General features: G+C 46.2%; 1 protein-coding gene across 1 annotated transcript in view; it reads left to right on the forward strand.

The window, feature by feature from the left end:
- The window catches only part of elovl4a (ELOVL fatty acid elongase 4a), a 32,530-nt gene extending 7,580 nt beyond the window's left edge, over positions 1-24,950 (forward strand). The window contains exons 4-7 of the mRNA XM_067400014.1: positions 11,909-11,989; positions 20,681-20,852; positions 21,078-21,205; positions 24,639-24,950. Coding sequence (XP_067256115.1) covers positions 11,909-11,989; positions 20,681-20,852; positions 21,078-21,205; positions 24,639-24,950 — 693 coding nt within the window. The remainder of the gene's footprint in view (positions 1-11,908; positions 11,990-20,680; positions 20,853-21,077; positions 21,206-24,638) is intronic.
- The last annotated feature ends 515 nt before the right edge of the window (positions 24,951-25,465 follow it).

Genomic DNA, 25,465 nt, shown 5'->3' on the forward strand with positions numbered 1-25,465 from the left:
CAGGAACTTCGTGCCGCGACGGACCTCGCGCTTCGTGCGACGAAGGTTACGGCGCGGTCAGTGGGTCGTGCGATGTCCACACTTGTGGTCCAGGAGCGCCATCTCTGGCTGTGTCTCGCGGACATGAGGGATACCGACAAGGTCAGGTTTCTTAATTCCCCCGTGTCCCAGACCGGCCTCTTCGGCGACGCGGTCGAGAACTTTGCCCAACAGTTCTCGACTGTACAAAAGCAGTCTGAGGCCATCAGTCATATCCTGCCGAGGCGGTCAGCTGCTGCTCCACCACCGCCCGCAGCACCTCAGACTGCTCGTCGCCGAGGGCGCCCCCCTGCGGCCGCCCCCGCTCCCGCGCCCCAGCAGCAGCAGCCTCCGGCTAAGCGGCGCCGTGGAGCCGGTCGCGGTCGGGGCGCCCAGCCCGTCCCGCCACCCCCCAAGAAGAAGGGTGGCAAGGCCAAGTCCAAGCGGCCCTAGGACGGGCGACCCGGAGATGGAGAGGACTGCTCTACAGGAGGTGGTGACCGCACCGCTCCTTCCCCCGGAGGAGGGCCGGGTGGAAAATCTTTTGTTTCCTTTTGTTTTTGTTCCGCCGCTGGCCCAACAGCCAGCGGTACCCAAATTCTCAATAAAAGAGCAGTTTCCTCTATCTCCGGGTCCGAAGAGGGCTCGGAGAGCAGTGGGAGGGCAAGAACCTCACCACTCTCATCCCCCTCTTCTCTCGCCAGCAGACAGCAGCGAGCAGCAGGCAGTCAAAGCCTCGACTGCTCCCTCTGTCCACCCGTGGAAGCAGGTAAGTGTTGCACAGCACACTGTGACGCCGCGTCGGGCCGCCTCGCAGAGAGAGCCCCCGGGCCGCGTCCCTGCGTTCCACCTCGCTGCCCCGCTGCGGGTGCGCCTGTGGTTCCTCTGGTCCCGCTGGTACGGTCTCTGGGGGCCTGGTTAGCGCTCACCAGTCCGTCCCGCTGGCTCATTCGGACCATCAGGCTCGGCTATGCGATTCAGTTCGCCCGGCGTCCCCCCAGGTTCAGGGGTGTCCACTTCACTGTAGTGAAAGATGTCGATGCCCCTGTCTTGCGTGCGGAGATCGCAGTCCTACTGGCGAAGGATGCGATACAGCCGGTCCCTCCAGCCGATATGAGGTCAGGGTTCTACAGTCCCTACTTCATTGTACCCAAGAAAAGCGGCGGGTTACGACCGATCCTGGATCTGCGCGTCTTGAATCGGAGCCTTCACAAGCTACCGTTCAAGATGCTCACGCAGAAACGCATTTTCGAATGCGTCCGTCCCCGGGATTGGTTTGCAGCGATCGACCTGAAGGACGCGTACTTTCATGTCTCGATCCTTCCGCGACACAGGCCTTTCCTGCGGTTCGCTTTCGAAGGTCGGGCATATCAGTACAGAGTCCTACCCTTCGGGCTGGCCCTGTCTCCCCGCGTCTTCACGAAGGTCGTGGAGGGAGCCCTTGTTCCCATGAGAGAACAGGGTGTTCGCATTCTCAACTATCTCGACGACTGGCTCATTTTAGCACAGTCCCGGGATCAGTTGTGCGAACACAGGGATTTGGTGCTCAGACACCTCAGCCAGTTGGGGCTTCAGGTCAACTGGGAAAAGAGCAAACTCGCCCCGGTGCAGAGGATCTCTTTTCTCGGTATGGAGTTGGATTCGGTCGAGCAGATAGCACGCCTCACAGAGGAACGTGCTCGGTCAGTGTTGAACTGCCTGAATACGTTCAACGGCAGGACAGCGGTCCCACTGAAATTCTTTCAGAGGCTCCTGGGGCATATGGCGGCTGCTGCGGCTGTAACACCGCTCGGTCTGCTTCATATGAGACCGCTTCAGCACTGGCTTCACGGCCGAGTCCCGAGATGGGCGTGGCAGCGTGGCACGTTCCGGGTGTCAATCACTCAGGAGTGCCGCCGAACCTTCAGTCCGTGGTCGGACCCCTTGTTTCTTCGGGCAGGAGTGCCCTTAGAACAGGTGTCCCGGCATGCTGTGGTGTTCACAGATGCTTCTGCCACCGGCTGGGGTGCCACGTACAACGGGCATGCAGTGTCAGGGGTTTGGACGGGACCCCATCTGCATTGGCACATCAACTGCCTCGAGTTGCTGGCAGTACGCCTTGCTCTGAGCCGCCTCAAAGGCCTGCTACGGGGCAAGCATGTACTGGTCCGTACGGACAACACTGCGACCATTGCGTACATCAACCATCAAGGTGGTCTACGCTCCCGTCGCATGTCGCAACTCGCCCGCCATCTCCTCCTGTGGAGTCGGAAGTTTCTGAGGTCGCTTCGCGCCATTCATGTCCCCGGTGTGCTCAACCGTGTGGCCGACGAGCTATCACGAGCTGCGCTGCCAGGAGAATGGCGACTCCACCCCCAGGTGGTTCAGCTGATCTGGAGAGAGTTCGGAGAGGCTCAGGTAGACCTGTTTGCCTCACCAGAAACCTCCCACTGCCAGTTGTTTTACTCTCTGACCGGGGGAACACTCGGGACAGACGCACTGGCACACAGCTGGCCCCGGGGCCTGCGCAAATATGCGTTTCCCCCAGTGAGCCTACTTGCACAGACTCTGTGCAAAGTCAGGGAGGACGAGGAGCAGGTCTTGCTGATTGCGCCTTACTGGCCCAACCGGACCTGGTTCCCAGAACTCTCACTCCTCGCGACAGCCCCTCCCTGGCCCATTCCTCTGAGGAACGACCTTCTTTCTCAGAGACGGGGCACTCTTTGGCACCCGCGTCCAGACCTCTGGAAACTCCATGTCTGGTCCCTGGACGGGACGCGGAGGTTCTAGGTGACTTACCCCCGAGGTACTTAACACCATCACTTCGGCTCGCGCACTGTCTACGAGACGTGCTTACGCCTCGAAGTGGAACCTGTTCGTCGAGTGGTGCTCTTCTCGCCGGGAAGACCCCCGAAGATGCTCGATCGGTGTCGTGCTTTCCTTCTTGCAGCAGGGGTTGGAGCGTAGGCTGTCCCCCTCCACCCTCAAAGTCCATTCTGCTGCTATCTCCGCTTACCACGACCACATAGATGGCAAATCTGTTGGTCAGCACGACCTGGTCGTCAGGTTCCTTAGGGGGCGAGACGGTTAAATCCTCCTCGTCCCCCTCCATACCCTCTTGGGACCTTACTCTGGTGCTCAGAGCACTTCAGATTGCTCCCTTTGAGCCTTTGCTGTCAGCAGACTTAAAGATTCTGTCTATGAAGACTTTGCTGCTGGTGGCATTGGCCTCCGTCAAGAGGGTAGGGGACCTGCAGTCATTTTCGGTCGACGAATCGTGCCTACAGTTCGGGCCGGGTGATAGCCATGTGGTACTAAGACCCCGGCCTGGCTATGTGCCCAAGGTTCCTACCACTCCCTTCAGGGACCAGGTAGTGAGCCTGCAAGCGCTGCCCTCGGAGGAGGCAGACCCAGCCCTGGCTTTGCTCTGTCCAGTTCGCGCCTTGCGACTGTACATAGACAGAACTCGAAGCTTCAGGACCTCAGACCAGCTCTTTGTCTGTTACGGAGGCCAGCAGAAGGGAAAGGCTGTCTCCAAGCAGAGGATGGCCCACTGGATAGTGGATGCCATCGCCCTGGCTTACCAAGCTCAGGGCGTGCCCTGCCCGCTCAGGTTGCATGCTCACTCCACGAGAGGTGTGGCATCCTCCTGGGCGCTGGCTCGTGGCGCCTCGCTAACAGACATTTGTAGAGCTGCGGGCTGGGCGACACCTAACACGTTCGCTAGATACTATAGCCTTCGTGTCGAGCCGGTCTCCTCCCGTGTTCTCGCCTCAGGTCAGAGGCACGGAGAGGCCCCGGCTTAGTGTCGGCTTGCTGCGCTACATGCGCGTTCTATTCTCCAGAGAGTCCCTACGGGCAGACCCTGTTGAGTCCTCCGGTTACCCTTCGGCAGCCGACGTGGCGGAGCGTCTGGCGCCAGGCCTATACTCCGTTGTATCCTTGAGAACCGGATTTAGGCTGGGTTCCATATGTGTGACCCTACGGGGATCCCATATGGCTTTTCCACGGCTGCTCTTAAACGAAGCCCGTGTCTTTCCCTCTGGGAGAACCCATCTCTATCGAGTTGGAGTCACCCCAGTTCTTCCATATGTAGCACAGCCCTACAGGGTTAGTCCATATGTACTTCTCCACATAACTCCTTCGGGGAAGGATGTGGCTTCCGCAGCGTTCCTTCAAACGAAGGTTACGCTTTCCCAGCGTTATCCAATAGTCTCACTGAATGGGTTTTGGAACAACAGTGATCGACCCTCTCTGTGTGTTAGCCCTGTCCCACCGTCCGCAGGCAAGGGGGTTCAGGTGGCTTACAACAGAGCGCTGGAGGAGGGCAGCTCCTGTGGCGCTTTGGTAGGGATTCCTATTCGTCGGTCTGTCCGACGTACGTCGAACGTGACCGACTGAATGGGAACGTCTCGGTTACAAAGGTAACCCTCGTTCCCTGAAGGAGGGAACGGAGACGTACGTCCCGTCGCCACAGTTGTTGTCCTGCTGTGCTGCCGCCTGCTTGGTTCGGCTCCTCAGCGAAAACCTGAAGATGCAACGCACCTGCTGCTCATTATATACCCGCGCTGCGAGGTGAGCAGCTGATGCAGATGATTGCATGCCAATGTGCATTGGCTCGTTTAGTTACACTCGAAGTAGATTGGCTTCTCTGGCGAGATTCCTATTCGTCGGTCTGTCCGACGTACGTCTCCGTTCCCTCCTTCAGGGAACGAGGGTTACCTTTGTAACCGAGACGTTTTGGTTTGGTTTCTCTGTGTTCTGTTCCTGAGTTCCTAGTTAGTTTCCCCTGCTGTTAATTAGTTCCCACACACCTGTTCTGTTTTAGCTTGATTACTCCCTGTGTGTTTATACCCTGAGTTTCCTCTGTTCAGTTGTTCAGTATCATTTGTGTTTGTTGATGTTGTTTTTTTTTTCCCTGCGCTTCTATGTCCATATCTCCAGTATTTTCCTGTCCGTGCGTGTTGCTTACCACAGCAGCCGTAACACTCTCTGGGTGTTTATGATTCAGCAACATCAGCTTCATTTGGACAGAATACACTGAAGTCAGGCTTGAGAAATTAATTAAATCAGCCAATATTGTTTGAAATGTGAAAATTATTGTCATTTGCTGATATTGTAATGCACATTCATAGTTTTGGTTAATTGCTCTTTTTTTTTTTTTTTGCAAACTCTCATTTTTATTCACATACACACTTTTTTTACTGATATTGTTTGTCTTATACTGCATCCCAATTTGCCTACTTATATTATGCCCTAGAATTATGTACTTTTGTGAAGAAAAGTACATACAAACCCAATTCTAAAAAAGTTGGGACACTGTACAAATTGTGAATAAAAACAGAATGCAATGATGTGGAAGTTTCAAATTTCAATATTTTATTCAGAATACAACATAGATGACATATCAAATGTTTAAACTGAGAAAATGTATCATTTTAAGGGAAAAATAAGTTGATTTTAAATTTCATGGCATCAACACATCTCAAAAAAGTTGGGACAAGGCCATGTTTACCACTGTGTGGCATCCCCTCTTCTTGAAGTTGCTCAAGTTTAGAAATAGGAATGTTGTCCCATTCTTGTCTAATACAGGCTTCTAGTTGCTCAACTGTCTTAGGTCTTCTTTGTTGCATCTTCCTCTTTATGATGCGCCACATTTTTTATATGGGTGAAAGATCTGGACTGCAGGCTGGCCATTTCAGTACCCGGATCCTTCTTCAGCGCAGCCATGATGTTGTAATTGATGCAGTATGTGGTCTGGCATTGTCATGTTGGAAAATGCAAGGTCTTCCCTGAAAGAGACAACATCTGGATGGGAGCATATGTTGTTCTAGAACTTGGATATACCTTTCAGCATTGATGGTGCCTTTCCAGATGTGTAAGCTGCCCATGCCACACGCACTCATGCAACCCCATACCATCAGAGATGCAGGCTTCTGAACTGAGCGCTGATAACAACTTGGGTTGTCCTTGTCCTCTTTAGTCCAGATGACATGGCATCCCAGTTTTCCAAAAAGAACTTCAAATTTTGATTCGTCTGACCACAGAACATTTTTCCACTTTGCCACAGTCCATTTTAAACGAGCCTTGGCCCAGAGAAAACGCCTGCGCTTCTGGATCATGTTTAGATATGGCTTCTTTTTTGACCTATAGAGTTTTAGCCGGCAACGGCGAATGGCACGGTGGATTGTGTTCACTGACAATGTTTTCTGGAAGTATTCCTGAGCCCATGTTGTGATTTCCATTACAGTAGCATTCCTGTATGTGATGCAGTGCCGTCTAAGGGCCCGAAGATCACGGGCATCCAGTATGGTTTTCCGGCCTTGACCCTTACGCACAGAGATTGTTCCAGATTCTCTGAACCTTTGGATGATATTATGCACTGTAGATGATGATAACTTCAAACTCTTTGCAATTTTTCTCTGAGAAACTCCTTTCTGATATTGCTTCATTATTTTTCACCGCAGCATTGGAGGAATTGGTGATCCTCTGCCCATTTTGACTTCTGAGAGACACTGCCACTCTGAGAGGCTCTTTTTATACCCAATCATGTTGTCAATTGACCTGATAAGTTGCAAATTGGTCCTCCAGCTGTTCCTTATATGTACATTTAACTTTTCCGGCCTCTTATTGCTACCTGTCCCAACTTTTTTGGAATGTGTAGCTCTCATGAAATCCAAAATGAGCCAATATTTGGCATGACATTTCAAAATGTCTCACTTTCAACATTTGACATGTTATCTATATTCTATTGTGAATAAAATATAAGTTTATGAGATTCGTAAATTATTGCATTCCTTTTTTATTCACAATTTGTACAGTGTCCCAATGTTTTTGGAATTGGGTTTGTACTTTTGAGTGTGTAGCAGAAGAGTAGGGTTTGGCACAAGCTACTTCAACATAACCGCGTCTTTAACACTCTGAGGTCTGACGGTATCGCCGGCGATACCACCGTGGTTTTTTTCTTATCAGTGTGAAAGAGACTCAAAATACTCCGTCAATGTTGCACATACAATTAAGAGTTATACACCATTTTAATCTGTGGAATATCTTCTTTCATTTGTGTACACTCAGAGTAAAAACAGAATTTTGTGCTTTTTGTAAAATAAAGAAAACTAACATGATGCGTGATTTCTCCTCTCCCTCTGAACGAACTCCAATCTGATAGTTCTCAGAAAATGAACTGTAACTTAGTGAATACTAATGACAAAAAAATTACACTCATGTCTAAAAAAACGTTAAGATGTCAGGTTTTAAATCATGTAAGTCAAATCGAAAACAAACCTTCTTTGTTTATGTAATCTGTATGAAAAGAGAGCCATGTCAGAAATCCGTGATTCAGCTCATTATCTGCTAATGCGGCCACGCCCACGGAGCCAGCGCTATTCAGACGCAAATTCAGTCAATACATGCATTTATTATCTCAATCGTGTATTTATTGTCTTGAAAAGTGTTTATCTGGATGTAAAAGTCATGGTTAGCGATCTCTAGAAGACATGCAGTTACTTCCTGTTTACTTGTCTTCTACAGATGAAGTTTAGATGAGTTTTTGTTTCTTTAGCGCCCTCCTGCTGCTGTATGTATTGGAAACTCCATTCATGGAATAGCCTCTTCTTCTTTTAGATGAATTTGTGGACTAAAATGCACAGAGCGCCCTCCGACTTCAAGGATGAATTGAAAACACCAGCGCTCATAGTAATGACAGTGAATATTAAATAAAAATAACTCCTCTGTATAGAAAATTGACATAAGCATATGAGAATCCAATATTTCTCCAAATGTGCATGCTTTTAAACTAAAAGCCTATATTCAGACTCTTTGCATCACAGAAATACATTATATTTTAAAGTATAATATAAAACCATTACTTTATATTGTAATAATATTTTTCTGTATGTTTCATATATCATAATGAGCTTGAGACATCACAGAAGGTTTTTTTTCACAGCCTACCTGACTGAAATGCCTCATTAATATGCAAGTCATTTCAGCTCATTACTATCCAATTCTTTTGTCTTCTCAGGTGAGAATGGCCCATTTTCAGTGGTGATTCACGCCTCCTTGCATACTGTGTTTCTTGGCAAAAAGTGTCTTACAAAAACTAAATCAATATATTGTTAAATATGAAGGAGTAGGCAGCATAATTTTTACATAATTTTGAAGCAAAAACTCTAGTCTACAACCTCCAATACCCTAAAGTCTTATGAACACAGATTTATTATACTTTTTTTGGCCTTATTTCAGTGACTTAAGTTTTTTGTTTTTTCAACAACCACGCATAAATGTTATTCCTTCAAAAACACAAACATGTACATACATGTTCCTCACATATTATTGTAGCCTAGTTTGTGCTGAATACAGTGTAATGACACTTTTTCCATTAATATGTTTATGAACAACTGAAAAAAGCACAAATGTCAGGGCATGTCAAAAGTTCTCCAGGCCCCAAATCAGCCTCAGACTCCAGAGGGTTAACAGAACGCTCTGTTTCTTAGTTATGTGCATCCTGTCACCATTTAAACTGCCCTGTTAATCATCTTATCACAGTTAAAGGGATAGTTCACCCAAAAAAATGAAAATTTGCTGTTCATTTACTCACCCTCAGGCAATCCAAGATGTCCAAGACTTTTTTCTTCAGTAGAACAGTAAAGAAGATGTTTCGCTGAAACTGTGATCCTCTGTGATTCATATAATGTAAGTCAATGGATGCCGTGAATTTGAGATTCAAAAAAACATAAACCGCTGCTGACAATACATTGAGGTCTTATAGTATGAAGCGAAACAATTGGTTGATACAAGAAAGATACGTGTGTTGTATTGTTCATAAAAATCGTGTTTACTTGTGCTTACCCTGGATGTTGCAACTGATGTATGTGTGATCTCAATCAGGAAGATTGACTTTTCATAGATTCTCAGCGTTTGAGCTCCTGCACATATGTCATCATGTGACAGGAAGCTCGCGCTGCAGATTGTCGTGAATGCACTCAGGACCGTTTGCCGAGGCTGTGGATTACAGGTAATAATGCTATAAATAATGTTCAGTTTCTTGCATTGACCGATTGTTTCACTTCCTAAGACCTCAATGAATCGTCAGGAGCCGCAGGTTTTGTCTGCATATGTTTTTTTGAACCTCAAAATCACGGCACCCATTGACTCCCATTATATGAATCACAGAGGCCCACGCTTTCAGTTAAAAACCTTCTTTACTGTTCTACTGGAAAAAAAAAAAAATAAGACACCTACATCTTGGATGACCTGAAGGTGAGTAAATGAACAGCAAATTTTCATTTTTGGGTGAACTATCCCTTTAAAATCCTCCACATTCATTTTAATTTAATTCCCTACCGTATCAGAGAGAAATGTAGAATGTGCCAGTCGTGGGTTTTTCATGCAGAGACTCTCCTTGTGTGTTTGTTTGCATAATGATGCATTTAAAAGTTATTGGCCTTACAGATCTCTATAAAATTTCACAATGCTGTTGCAGATGTGGATAAAATTAAATAAATATTTTTCATCAAGAAAACCTTGTAAACCTTGTATCTAAACCTCTTAACAGTCGGTCTCGCACACCCGCCATGTTTGTAGTTTTTTATTCATATTTGTAGTTCTAATAAAATCCTTGTCCAGTGCGCAATGGATTTTAGGCAATATTATTTATTAAAGCGAGCCGTTTCGGTGCATGTCCCTTTAAATGATAATGAACTACTGTTCACCCCACCCCTATCTTCCGTGGATGGGCTGTAGACACTATTTGGCATTGAACTCACCATTCTTATTTATACTGTTATAAATAATCAAAAACGATTAAAATACATTTGAAAATTACTTAACTAACAGCTTTATAAACCTTGTAATGTTACCATGTTATCTTTATATAAAATGTACACAGTTTGTAAAAAGACAATCACCTTAATGCATTGTTCATTATAAACGTGCAGTTATGAATTACAGTGAGGAGGTTCTAAATAGAAATGACGACATATATGTTTGTATTATTTTGATAATGAACAAGCTGCGATGTCACGTTTGCAGCGCTTTGTTGTGTGCGCGTGAGGCGCCGGCGCGATCAAACAGCTGTCTTTGCAAAGGACTTGCCTCATTGTCATGGCAACGGTTCATGGCCTTGTCAGATTACGTCAGAGTTTGCTGTCGTTTGTTGGAAAATCACTCCACACTGCTCAGACATTCCCTGACCCAACAAAAGCCGATTAAACACGTTCAGTCGGGTGAAAACAAGCTCTGACCAACGGCAACAATCACCGACAGGGGTATCACACTAGCTGCATCTCATTTCGGACTGGTTGCGTACTGATCCAACAAACTCCAACAGATGTGTTTGTTGTAGTTTATCTGTGCGGTGTGAACTGGCCTTTAACTTTAACCGCATTCTTCGTGGAACTTGCTAACTAGAACATTATTAGGAAAGGTGATTTTTAAAGATTCATAAAAAACCTATAACGTTACTCACGTCTTCTGGAGGTACTGATCCATCCTTCAGGAGCTTTTTAGCTAAACAAACTTTTTAGTGCCGACATAAATGCATGTAGGTAGATACAGGGGCGCATTCCCTTCAAAAACAAAATTAACCCACTGCGTCTTCAGCGGCTCAGATGTCAGAATGTTCATTCTTATATCCAATAACAAAACGCCTCAGTTGCTTAGGAGACATTCTTGTCTACACCTGTGCGGCGTCGAAACAATGGCGGACTGTTTACAGCTCACTCAGGGCGGGTCTATGCTAGAACGGCAGTGTCCGTCAAGAGTCGTGGGAGGGGCCTGTGCACATTTACGTCACTTTGCCAAGAATCTGAACGGCTTGATCTGACAAAGTGCTTATGATTTGTGGGGATTAAAAAAAAAGCAATGGGTGGATTTTTTATCATTATAGGGTGGTTGTGTAAACATGCTACCAACACACATTTATGTCCAAACACCATGTAAACTGAATTTTGCATCCGATGTCCCCTTTAAAATAATTATTATATTTAGAGTGTACTGCACTTCGGATTTTAAGGCCATGTTCAAACTGTCAGTCCAGCTCTGATTATTTGTGTATTATCTGATTGGAATCTGATCTAAAATGATTGACATCCACATTGTGTATTGCAACTTTTCAGGTCTGATTTGTGATCTGATTTTCTGTCATTTCTGCATTGGTTTCTATGGCAATGACGTTGCGCAGCATGGAGGGGTTTGCAATACAGATGTTGTCTTATTTACAACCTGACAATGAAGCCGCCAGTCTGGACTACTGCATCTTCTGAGGCAGCAGCAGAAACATCGGAGGCTGATATGAGCGGCTTAATTCTGTGCTGTCGTCTCCGCCGGTCTCAAAACATGTCTCTCCGTTATATCGTCATTTTATGCTCATCCAGCACTTTGCAACAACACAACCTTGTCTGACATTTGTATTATGTGGCATGAGAAAGTACCATGAACCATGCGAAATCCGATCAGAGCAGAAATGGATTTCTAGAAATGAGATTTGAATTGGATTTGAAACCACATATGAATGTAGCTTGAAACGGATTTGTTAAAATGTGATTTTTGACTGCTTACATGTGCTAAATCTGATCTGATTTCAATAAAATATGCACAAAAATCAGATTTGGACTGACAGTCTGAATGTAGCCTACAATTTGGGACGCACTAATTCTAATTTCGAAAACTATTTATGATGGATAGTATGCGATGTGGGATGCAGCGTTAGTTTTTCATTCGGTAATCAATTTCATTAGTGACTCTAACTTAGTCTTAGTTTGCTCTCTCTTATGCATGAGGTGAAGAAACGAATGATTAGGAATTGTCTTTACACCAATCGCAGCTCAGATGAAACATTTTTTACATCACATTCAGTGCTGTTCCCTCAATGAAAGAGTCCAGATGTCAATTTTGACCTGTTCTATTCCAGCTCTTCCTTGCAGCACGGGCAGCCAACTACAGCTACATCTGCCAGCCCGTCGACTACTCAGATGATCATAATGAAGTGAGGGTGAGTGTGCTTCCCAGATAGGATCACAATGTCACCCGCTCTGAGCACTGAAACTGGACACGTTATTCTGCTCTCCAGTTACTGGACTAAAGCATGTTACCGGAGCGGGATAACCGGGGAGTTCGGTTTCACTCTGAGACTTCAGATCATCACATTCACAAACACCATTTCTCAAATACTAGTGTTTTTGTTTCAGCTAGGCTGTGCACCATTTTAAATGCAAGTGTAGTTTTTAATAATGCATTTTTCAGTATGAATTAACCATCATGTTGAACACAACATATTGAGAATTTCCAGAAAGATTAAATAATATTAATACATTTAAGCTGTATTTTACAATCAATGATTGATGGCTGTGTTGATACTTTTAAAGTTTAGAGAAATATATAAATATCAAGGCTCATAACTGTGTGAGGAGGACATGAATAATTGCAAAGAGCTGACCTACGTTAAGTAACATTGTGGCTTGTGTCTAAAGAAAATGTATTGGTAATTATGATACAATGAATAAATGGAAAAACACAGATTCAATTTACTCATATTATTTGTGATCTACGGAAAAAAAAAAATTATGTTTCTTTTCTAAACGTTTTTGCTTTCCATTAATGTAATTCTGTAAACTGTGCAATCTACTCATCACAAATGGTAAAACAAGAAGAAGAGCAAGGGATCTATTAGCAGCCATAAAACTTTAATCATAACAAAAACAAAGGACCCGCTACTGCTTTGTAACTAGGGCTGGAAACTTTCCATGGGAATTAATGGGAATATATGGGAATTGCAGGTTAGCGTATAACAGGGAACATAAATGTAGTTGAAAAAAACTTGCAGCATAATCTGGTTAAAACAGCCAGGTTTTATACAAGTTCTTAGATTTTTATCCTTCAGAAATCATTCTAATATGATGATTTGATAATGTTGGAAACAGTTGTGCTGCTTAATATTTTTTTATAGACTGTGAATCCTTTTTTCAGGATTCTTTGATTAATAAAAAGTTGAAGAACAGCATTTATTTAAAACATCTTTTGTAACAATATACATTACCGTTCAAAATTTTGGGGTCAGTAATTGTTTTTTTAAGAAATTAGTACTTTTATTCAGCAAGGATATGTGAAATTGATTAAAAAAAAGTGACATTAAAGACTTTTATTGCTATAAAAGATTTCTATTTTAAATAAATGCTGTTCTTTTTAACTTTTTATTCATCAAAGAATCCTGAAAAAAGAATCACAGGTTCCAAAAAATATTAAGGAGTACAACTGAAATTTCCAACATTGATAATTGAGTATCAAATCAGCATATTAGAATTCTGAAGGATCATGTGACACTGAAATAAATAACACACGCATAACAATTGCTGCAATATAATATATTTATTTTACATATTTACTAAGTTAGAATGAATTGGATGCAAAAACGAAATAACGTCTCGGTTACGTATGTAACCCTCGTTCCCTGAAGGAGGGAACGGAGACGTACGTCAGTAGTGACCGACGAATTGGGATATCGCTTAGAGAGCCCTATCATCTTCGTGTAAACTAAAACAAGCCAATGGAATTGGCGTGCGATATTTGCATAATGCGCACCGCCCCCGACAGGTGTATATAAATAGGAAGCAGATGCAATCGCACTCTGTTTTTCGCTGAGGAGACAACTGGTGTCCGCACTACAGCGAGGGTACAGAAACTGTGGCGACGGGACGTACGTCTCCGTTCCCTCCTTCAGGGAACGAGGGTTACATACGTAACCGAGACGTTCCCTTTCAGTCGGTCACGTTCGACGTACGTCAGTAGTGACCGACGAATTGGGATCCCAACTAAAGCGCCACAGTTACGAAACCCCTTCCAGTGCCCAGCACAAGCTCAGCCGCCCATAGCACCGGCTGGCGGTGAAGGGGGCGAGCTTACACCGAGAGAGTCTACTGCTGTCTAACCACTACCCACTAAGTAAACTAGACACACTGGGGAAGCAAACCCGTAAGGGACGCTGCGGAAACCACTACCTACCCAATGGGGGAGGAGTTTACGTGGGAATACACACATGGACTGGCCCGGGGGGGCAGTACGCATATGGAGTCCCTGGGATGGCTCCACCTGGTTAGGGGGAGACTCATCTGACAGGTGACAGCAGAGCTGGCTCTGCTAAGGGAAAGACACGGACTCGACCCGTAGGGAGTTTTAAACCGTGGAAAATACACATATGGGACCGCTCACGTAGAGGGGTCACAACATATGGGCCCCAGCCAACAGACAGCGTCAGCGACGGATGTAGGCCTGGCATCAGACACTCCGCAATGTCCGAGCCGAAGGGGGAGGCGGAGGAACTCGACAGGGTTCGCCAAGCGGGGAACGCGACTGGAGTGAAAGTATGCACGTATCCGGCCAGTGGCGGGAATGGCATTGCAAGCCGACACTTAGAGTGGGTACAACACGTCTACCGACTAGTGGATGCGAGTACACGCGAGGATACCGGCTCTACACGTAGGCTATAAAACCTAGCGAACGTGTTAGGTGTCGCCCAGCCCGCAGCTCTACAGATATCTGTCAGCGAGGCGCCATGAGCCAGCGCCCAGGAAGAGGCCACCCCTCTGGTGGAGTGGGCTCTCAACCCGAGCGGGCAAGGCACGCCCTGGGATTCGTACGCCAAGGCGATGGCATCCACTATCCAGTGGGCCATCCTCTGCTTGGAGACAGCCTTTCCCTTCTGCTGGCCTCCGTAACAGATGAAGAGCTGATCTGAGGTCCTGAAGCTTCGCGTTCTGTCCACGTAAACGCGCAGAGCGCGGACGGGACAGAGCAAAGCTAGGGCTGGGTCTGCCTCCTCCGAGGGCAGCGCTTGCAGGTTCACTACCTGATCTCTGAAGGGAGTGGTAGGAACCTTGGGCACGTATCCAGGCCGGGGTCTCAGGATGACGTGAGAAGCACCGGGCCCGAATTCTAGGCACGTTTCGTCGACCGAAAAAGCATGCAGATCCCCTACCCTCTTCAGGGAAGCCAATGCAACCAGAAGAACCGTCTTAAGAGACATTAGTTTCAGGTTGACTGATTGCAAAGGTTCGAAGGGATGACCCCGGAGAGCTGTGAGAACCAGGGTCAAATCCCAAGAGGGTACGGAGGAAGGGCGAGGAGGATTCAGTCTCCTGGCCCCCCTCAGGAATCTGACGATCAGATCATGTTTCCCCAGGGACTTACCCTCAACTGCATGGTGATGTGCGGCAATGGCGGCAACATACACCTTGAGGGTGGAGGGAGACAGCCTTCGCTCCAACCCATCTTGCAGAAAGGAAAGCACGGATCCGACCGAACATGATTGGGGGTCCTCTCGGCGAGAGGCGCACCATTCGACGAACAGGTTCCACTTCAGCGCGTAGAGATTCCTAGTGGAAGGAGCTCTAGCGGAAGTGATGGTGTCTACGACCGCTTGCGGGAGATCACTCAGAACCTCCGCATCCCGTCCAGGGACCACACGTGGAGGTTCCACAGATCGGGACGCGGGTGCCACAGGGTGCCCCGTCTCTGAGTCAGGGTGTCCTTCCTCAGAGGAATCGGCCAGGGAGGTGCTGTCACGAGGAGAATGAGGTCTGAGAATCAGGTCCGAGTGGGCCAGTACGGAGCCACTAACAGAACCTGCTCCCCGTCCTCCCTGACCTTGCACATGAGTTGTGCGAGAAGGCTCACTGGGGGAAACGCATGTTTGCGCAGACCCGGGGGCCAGCTGTGTGCCAGGGCATCCGTGCCGAGCGTGCCGCCGGTCAGGGAATAAAGCCACTGGCGGAGGGCAGTTTCCGGGGAGGCAAGCAGGACTACCTGGGCCTCGCCGAAACGCTGCCAAATCAGCTGGACCGCCTGGGGGTGGAGCCGCCACTCGCCCGCAAGTAGATGCTGCCGTGACAGATCGTCGGCTGCACGGTTGAGCACACCTGAGACACGAGTGGCCCGAAGGGACCTCAGATCCTTCTGACTCCACAACAAGAGATGGCGGGCGAGTTGCAACATGCGACGGAAGCGTAGACCACCTTGACGGTAGGTGTACGCAACGGCCGCAGTGCTTAGTGAGCGGACTAGAACGTGCTTGCCTGACAACAGCTCCTTGAAGCGGGCCAGCGCAAGACGAACCGCTAGCAACTCGAGGCAATTGGTATGCCAATGCAGCTGAGGCCCCGTCCAAAGACCTGTCACTGCATGCCCGTTGTACGTGGCCCCCCATCCCGTGGCAGAGACATCTGTGGAGACCACAGCGTGCCTGGACACTCGTTCGAGGGGTACTCCGGCCCACAGGAACGAAGGGTCCAACTACCGGACAAGGGTGCGACGGCAGCTCGGTGTCACGGGGACACGGAGCGTGCCGCACTGCCACGCCCATCTCGGGACCCGGCCGCGGAGCCAGTGTTGAAGCGGTCTCATATGAAGCAATCCGAGCGGCGTTACCGCGGCTGCAGATGCCATATGCCCCAGGAGCCTCTGAAAATGTTTCAGTGGAGCCGCTGTCCTGCACTTGAGCGAGCTCAGGCAGTTCAACACCGACTGGACGCGCACCTCGGTGAGACGCGCAGTCCGTGCGACCGAGTCTAGCTCGAGACCGAAACAAGAGATCCTCTACCCGGGGGCGAGTTTGCTCTTGTCCCAGTTGACCTGAAGACCCAACCGGTTGGGAGCTACAACCATGTCGGGTAGGACTTTGTACTGACATGCCCGACCCTCGAACGCAGACCGACCTAGGAAGGGTCTGTGTCGAGGCAGAATCGAGACATGAAAGTATGCGTCCTTCAGGTCTATTGTTGCAAACCAATCCTGGGGACGGTCCAGGATTGGCCGTAGCCCACCGCCCTTTTACGGTACAATGAAGTAGGGGCTGTAAAACCCCGACTTCATATCGGCTGGAGGGACCGGCTTGATTGTACCCTTCGCCAGGAGGACAGCAATCTCCACCCGGAGAACAGGAGCACTGTCCAACGACACCTGAGTGAAGTGGACAGCCCTGAAGACCGGGGGACGCCGGGCGAACTGAATCGCATAGCCGAGTCTGATAGTACGAATGAGCCAACTGGACAGGCTGGGGAGCGCTATCCACGCTTCCAGACACTGAGCCAGCGGGACCAAAGGCACCACAGACGCCGGGGGTGGGGCAGCAAGGCAGAGAGGGACCCGACTCGGACGGCTTGAGGGCGGCCCGGAGTGGGGTCGGACTCTGCGAGGCAGCAGTGTGCATGGGAGACGGCGCACGGGACGCGGTCTGCACCATCACACTGCCACCTGCTGGCGAATGGGGAGGGAGCTGACAGCAGCGAGGCGGAGCCTGGCACACTGGCAGACACCCCTTGTTGTGACCTGGAGTTTGAGGAAACTGCTCTTTTTGTGGCAAAGTGGGTACCGCTGGACTCCGGAGAGCCAGCGGCGGTAGATGGACAGCCGCCACAAAATCCCCCCCGGCCCTCCTCCGGGGTTGGGAGAGCAGATGGAATACTCTCCCAAAGGGCAGGAACCTTCCGCTCCAGGTCGCCCGTCTCAGGGCCGAGTTTTCCCCGACCGCTTGCCACCTGGCTGGCAGAGACGGGCTGGGCACCACGTCCACGCCCGGCACCCTGCTGTTTGGCTGGTGTAGGCTGCTGCTTTGCCAACTTAGCAGGGGCGGAGGAAGACGCAGGCGGGCGCCCTCGGCGACGAGCGGGCTGAGGCTGAGCCACGGGCGGCTGGGTGGAGGCACCAGCGGACCGCCGTGGCATGACATGTCTGACAGCCTCAGCCTGCTTCTGTGCAGCGGAGGACTGTTGGGCACAGCTCTCCACCGCGTCGCCGGAAAGGCCGACCGGAGACACGGGGGAATCCAGGAACCGATGTTTGTCGGTCTCCCTCATGTCTGTCAAGGTCAGCCAGAGGTGGCGTTGCTGGGCTACCAGAGTAGACATCGCCTGGCCAACAGAACGCGCTGTCACCTTCGTTGCCCGGAGGGCAAGGTCAGTGGCAGCGCGCAGCTCCCCAAGCAGCTGTTGGTCAGGACCTTCCTGGGGCATCTGCGACAGCGCTTTTGCCTGATAGACCTGCAAAAGGGCCATCGCGTGCAGGGCAGAGGCAGCCTGCCCACAGGCACTGTAAGCTTTCTCAGTCAGACCGGCTGAGAATTCACAGGCCTGGGACGGGAGACGCGGCTCACCGCGCCAGCCAGCGGCCGTTGGACACAACTGCGTCGCAACAGACCGCTCGACTGGCGGGATCTTCGCGTACCCCCTGGCTAGCCCGCCGTCCAGGGAGGTGAAGGCGGACGAGGGACCAGGCCCTGTACGAGCCCCATGCGGAGCTTGCCAAGACCTGGTCACCTCATCGTGTACTTCCGGGAAGAAAGGCATTGGGGCGGGACGCTGGATTTGACCAGCGCGACCCCCCGCCAAGTACCAATCGTCCAACCGAGATGGGCCGGGACAGGGTGGAGGGTTCCACTCAAGCCCGACGCACAAGGCGGCCCGGGAGAGCACAGCCGTGAGCTCGGGATCCGACTCGGGCAACGCTACCGTCCCGGGCGGCAGCGCGTCCGAATCCTCCCCCGAGGACTCAGGCTCACCTTCCGATGCAGCGATCGACATCCGATCCGCCGCCAGCACACCAAAGGTAACGGCTGGACAGTCCGTAGAGGGCCCAGCGGAAACCAACGGTGGCACGATGGGTTGCGGTGCTGAAGAGGCGGCAGGGGCCCGAGGAGCGTTTCCGCTCGGCGGGGAAGCCCTGACCGTAATCCTCCGGTCACCCTTCCTATACAGCGCCGTACCGTCATTCCGGTTCCCGGGGCCGGAAAAAACGGTCGTACGCGGCATAGGAGAGGGGACCCCCGCTTCCTGAGACTTCAGGAAGGAGAGTCTCGACCTCAGCATCGCGATAGTCATGTTCCCGCAATGGGAACATGAACCATCCACAAAAGCTGCTTCAGCGTGCAGAATGCCCAAACACGAGATGCAACGATTGTGCCCATCAGCAGGGACCAGGGAACGACCGCACCCATTAACGCACAGACGAAATGACATACTGTCAGGGTTCGTCTGTAAAGCTCTTTTAGAAGGGGAAGTCAACTCACTCGTGCTGAAGCACCCAGGGAGCGACGCGATGTGTCAGGTACACCACTCCCTGACACACCGAGGAACCGGCCCAAATCGCTACACACGCACACACTCTTTGTGTTGCTGTGAAAACAGCAGTTTTCGAGCTTATAGCTCAGCTCCTCGGAGACTCGCGACCTCGCTGAACGTGCCCTTTCACCAGCACTGAAAGCTCGCTGTAAATCCTCTTCTGAGGCAATGTTTTAGAATAAAACAAACGAAGAAAGGAGTCTTCTAAAACAGGACACCGGTGAATGGCTCCGAAGCGAAAGACAGAGTGCGATTGCATCTGCTTCCTATTTATATACACCTGTCGGGGGCGGTGCGCATTATGCAAATATCGCACGCCAATTCCATTGGCTTGTTTTAGTTTACACGAAGATGATAGGGCTCTCTAAGCGATATCCCAATTCGTCGGTCACTACTGACGTACGTCGAACGTGACCGACTGAAAGGGAACTGTTATTTCATGTCATTATGACCAAACTAAATGTTTATATTTGTTTGTATATGATGTCTTTTATATAGATTTATATAAAATGTATATATAAATTTCCCAAAATTTCCAATTAATTCCCATAAATTCTCACAAATTCCCGTAAATTCCTGTTAACTTTCCAATTTGGAATATTTTCAAAATTCCCCACGTTAAGTTCCGTGGAAATTTTCTGGAAAGTTTCCACTGCTTTGCAACCCTATTTGTAACACAAGACAACTCCGAACAAAGAGTGAACCAAACTGAAGGTTTAAATACATGAGATAATGAGAACTGAACAAGAAACAGGTGGCAAACATAATCAGTAAGCATGGGAACAAATGAGAACATAATTAGAAACCATGACAACGAAGTAAGACTGGAACTAAACGGAATGGGAAACTAGGAAAAACAGAATGAAATAACTAATAGTCTCTAAACACAAAGAACGAAACCATGACACTATTAGAAATAATTAATTAATTAAAAATGTTAATATCAAAATTTAAAAGGTTAACTCAAACCAAATTTTGTCCTTAATTACGCACCCTTGTGTCGTTTGAAAGCCGTAAGACTTTCGTTTATCTTCAGAACACAAATGAAGATCTTTTTGATGAAATCTTAATGTCCAGCACTTGTTCACGAGGGCACCATGACACTTGCGTGTTGTGTTGATGTGAGAGCAGACGTTGTTGCGTGAACGCGCGTTTAATATAGTGGTAAATTATGTTTTTTTTGCACAAACAAAGCACACGTGTCACTTAAGAGTCACATGGAGTACTTTAATGATGTCTTTACTACCTTTCTGGGGCTTGAAAGTGGTAGTTGCGTAGGCTGTCAATGGAGAGACAAAAAGCTCTCAGATTTCATTAAAAAGATCTTCATTAAGGGTGAGTAAATGATTACAGAATTTTCATTTTTAGGTGAACTAACGCTTTAAGCTTTGAAGCAAACCATAAATATAATTAAAAAAAAAAAACTAATATGGCTGTAACAAAGTATTTTTGGTCCAAAGTATCTTTTTTTTTCCAGTTACAAAGAGACTATAAAAGTTACTTTAATACTCTATAAATAATACTTGAGTAAAGATTCCTAACGTCTTCTCTCGTATGCTGTTCTCTTGTGATGGCAGGTGGCCGCAGCCTTGTGGTGGTATTTTATTTCTAAAGGTGTGGAGTACCTCGACACTGTGTTTTTCATCTTGCGTAAGAAGTTCAACCATATCAGCTTCCTGCATGTCTATCACCACTGCACCATGTTCACTCTGTGGTGGATTGGCATCAAATGGGTCGCCGGTGGACAGTGTAAGTATTAAATACACAGAAATAGAAAAACCCCTCAAGTCGTTACAAAAACATTGAACATTTTTCAGTAGAACACAAATGAGAAATACAGACCGTTTGATTCATGACATGTTACAAGTGTTCTCATACAACAAATCTATCAGAATAACAGATTGAATGTGAAGATGTGCTGATAATCTTCCACTCATATGAAATGGACTGAATGTGCATTTATCTCTTTTGCAGCGTTCTTCGGGGCTCATATGAACGCAGCCATCCATGTCTTGATGTACTTATATTATGGGCTGGCCGCATTTGGTCCGAAGATACAGAAATATCTGTGGTGGAAGAAATATCTGACAATCATCCAAATGGTAAATGCTCACGTTTTACACGCATGTGTGAAAAAAACAATAGCACGCTTGAGAATGATGTGGAATACAAGGTTAATTCTTCAGTTAGGGCAACTTTAGAAAAAGATTCTAATTAGGACAGATTACAATATTATTTTTTATAGGATATATTCAATTACTTTATCCAAATTTTTATATTGTCAAATTTCCAGAATTTCTCTTTTTTCTTCACTCGATTATTCTTTTCTTGAGTATAATTTTAGAGTATCATAACTATTATATATATATATATATATATATATATATATATATATATATATATATATATTTATTAAAAGTGTTAAAATTAAAATGTTTTTTCCTTGCACTTTTTTCCCCTAAGAAATCAAAAAATACATATTGTCCATTTATTTGATATTTATAGTATGCTAACAATTTATTAAAAGAAAATGCTGTCTTCAATGCTGCTGTCATTACATCACAGTATAAAGCATTTTATACAACAATTCAGTTTTCCCAAAAACATTTAGGCAGAGTAACTGTTTAAACATCAGAACTGCCATTTATTTTAACCTTAGTAGCTTTATAATGTTCGACAAGTGACTAATCAGTCGTTCCAAGACATGATAAATGTTTTAATAGATGAAACATAAACAAAAGTTTGGGTCAGTGTTTGTTTGTTTGTTGTTTTTTTAAATTAATTATTTTATTCACTAAGGGTGCAGTAAATTGTTGTAAAGACAGCACCTGGGAGCTTCAGACCAACTGTAACTATGAGTAATTAAAGACATTTTTATATGATTTAAGTCAAAGTTGCTGAGAAATCACAAATACAATCGCATGATTTAATTGCTTATGACATTTGACCAATAGGTGGTGCTGTTACCAAATTGATATTTTGTAGTCAGTTTGACGAGACAATGACACATACAAAGTTTGGTGTCAGCACTGCCTCAGAATCAGCTTGGCATCATGCCTTAAAATATGTAGCTGCGTTATTGGAAAATGGTTTGGCCAATCACAAAGCTTTTAATATCTTTCCGCCAGCATGGTCGGAAGATGATCTGAGCTGAATTTGGTGAAAATCAGTCTAGGAAGAGTTTCAAAAATGTAGGTTTTCAAAGAAATTCAAAATGGAGGACAGCAAGTTTGACCGTATATGACTTAATGGTAATAATTTAATATGGGGAACAATTCTCACTTTAACGAGTTACTTATTAGCTTGCATATTAGCTGTTTGTTAGTACTTATGAAGCACATATTAAAGGTTTAGTTCACCCAAAAATTAATTAATTACTCACCCTCATGTCGTTACACACCCGTAAGACCTTCGTTAATCTTCAGAACACAAATTAAGATATTTTTGTTGAAATCCAATGGCTCAGTGAGGCCTGCATAGGGAGCAATGACACTTCCTCATGGTTCGATACGCTGATTCATAACGCTCTGAATCTTCCTGAAGCAGTGTTTTGAAATCGGCCATCACTATATAAGTCCTTATTTATTTTATTTTTTTTGATGCACCAAAAATATTCTCATCACTGCACTCACATGAACTGATTTAAATATGTTTTTAGTACCTTAATGGATCTTGAGAGAGGAAATGTCATTGCTGGCTATGCAGGCCTCACTGAGCCATCGGATTTCAACAAAAATATCTTATTATAATAAAATATCTAATTTGTGTTCTGAAGATTAACGAAGGTCTTACAGGTGTGGAACAACATGAGGGTGAGTATTTAATGACAGAATTTTCATTTTTGGGTGAACTAACCCTTTAATGCCTTATTCTGCAATAGAAAACAACACAACAACTACCTTACTAACTATTAATAAGCAGCAAATTAGAAGCTTATTGAGGCAAAAGTCGTAGTTAATCGTTTATATGACATAGATAACATTTAGATAACATAATTGTTATCATTGTTCTTGGTATGTCTCAAGGAATCTATAAAGACCAGTTCCATTAAAATAGGCAAAAGTAATCTATTATTAATCTATAACTATAAAAAAAAATATTACCATTTTTTGAAATTTCATTATAAATTTTGACCAGAAAATGGCGCTGTTCCGAACCTTTTTGAGTTTTGTAATGATATGCTAATGCGTTCAAAAAATACATAATTTTACAACAAAATTCAAAATGGCCAATGTGGGAAAATTGGTTATCATCAAAGTCCCTTTAAGACAAGTCAATTCACTTGGCGGCCATCTTTGAAACACCTCTCAGGCATGCAAGAGCAGCTCCTATCTCTTTGAATGATGAAACATCAAATTCTCCAAAACTGTTTGTCAAGCTTTCGATTAAATTTCATATTTGAAATCAACAATGAAATCTGACAACAACTGTCTCTTAAATTTTGTTTCTAAACACTCGAATCATGACAAAAAAACTGTATTTTTCAGGCTGGATCAAGCTAATGCACATGTGCAGTCCTAAATGCATGTCTCTTGTACCTCATTTCGGAGGCATGCATCTGACTGTTTCTATAGAAACAAGTGCTTCTAACAGCCGCTGCAGTGATGCAATGACTTTACCAGTCGGCGATTGGCTCTTGGCTTTAGAAAGCGGGACTTGTTCCGCCATATTGCGCGTTGCACTTTCTCCCATTCAAAACAATACGAGTGACACGTCTTGTGTTATTCTATAGTCTTTGGTATCATTCGACTCGTTATGTAGCACTGAATCAAAAGAGACCAGTTTTATGATTTTTAGACATGAAGTTAGACATTTTCATTACTTCTGACCAGTAGGTGGTGCTGTGCCGAAACGCTGCATGTAGCCTCAGGTCATACTTTTGTTGACACTTGCCAAGACTTGTTTAATAGTTGCGGCCAAATTCGTTCACATGTTATTCGAGAATGGTTGAGTTTATCAAAAAGCTCTTAATAACTTTTTTCCAGCATGGTCTGAAGATGATCCGTCTACGACAAGTTAAAAAAAAATAGGGTTTTTTTGGAAATTCAAAATATCAGAAAATGGCCCTTATGGTTAAGTGTAAGTGCAAATTTGGACAGTTGGTGGCACTAGAGGGATTGGGTTAGAGACTCCAAAATTGCTGTGGTTATTGTTGAGACTGTCCTCTATCTGAGTGCCAGATTTCATAATATCCCGCAAACGGTTCTATGGACTGCCAAAGATTCATTCGTGGAAGAAGAAAACTAACAGATAGAATAGATGCCTTCGCACCTTCAGTGCTTGGCCCCAAAATATATTCACTTTCAATAAAGTTCTTTTAAATTATAATACTATTTCACAATATTACTGTTTTTACTTTATTTTTGATCAAACAAATGCACTTTGGTGAGCATAAGAGACCAAACTTTTGAACAGTATAGAACAACTTTGAAGAAGTTTAATTTTTCAGTATTCTAGTCAAAAGTGCCACTAATTGAAAATCAGTTGTGACTAAACTGAAGATCAAACCGATGTATCTTTTATCTTCTTCCGCAGATCCAGTTTCACGTCACCATTGGCCACACGGCTTTGTCGCTGTACTCTGACTGCCCGTTCCCGAAGTGGATGCACTGGTGTCTGATTGGATACGCCCTCACCTTCATCATCCTCTTCGGCAATTTCTATTACCAGACGTACCGTCGGCAGCCCCGTCGCGAGGCCGCGTCCAAACCCGGCAAAGCCCTTCATAACGGAGCCTCTAATGGAGCCCTGACGTCTAGTAATGGAAACGCTGCCAAGATGGACGAGAAGCCGGCAGTGGCTGAGAGCGGGAGGAGAAAGAGGAAGGGCAGAGCGAAGCGCGAATGAATCGGAGGAGAGGGAAGCAGACACGGCCAGACCTCCGTTCACGAGAGACCGCGCTGAAAGATTGATCAGCTCAGATCAATCCCGAATTGTTACGACCAAACAGTATGGCCACTTTCTGCTGCAGAGAGGGAGAAATATGAGCCTAGATGTAGAGAGACTGAACAATATGATATCTTTCCATATCGCCCTCTTTAAGTTTAGTAAATTATTCTATGTATTTGCCTTTTTTACATCGCTGTTCTAATGCCAGAAAAGACCCGTGTCTCATCAGTGTACAACGATTATACGAAAGACTCGACAATATCAGATGGGTTTTTCATCATTTGTTGAAGTGGGGTCCAAAAGTTCTGCTATTTTGCAACACAAAATGTTTCTGCGCTGTATTATCAGCACGATCTGATCTAGATCCTGACGTTGATGTTCTCCAGCATGATTTGAGATGATCCAAAGAGCTTCAGTGGAAGAAGAAAACCGCTCATTTGATTAGTCACATAGAAATAGTGCATATTTCTTCT

The sequence above is a fragment of the Chanodichthys erythropterus genome, chromosome 2 (genome assembly GCF_024489055.1).
Source record: "Chanodichthys erythropterus isolate Z2021 chromosome 2, ASM2448905v1, whole genome shotgun sequence".
NCBI classification, from domain to species: domain Eukaryota; kingdom Metazoa; phylum Chordata; class Actinopteri; order Cypriniformes; family Xenocyprididae; genus Chanodichthys; species Chanodichthys erythropterus.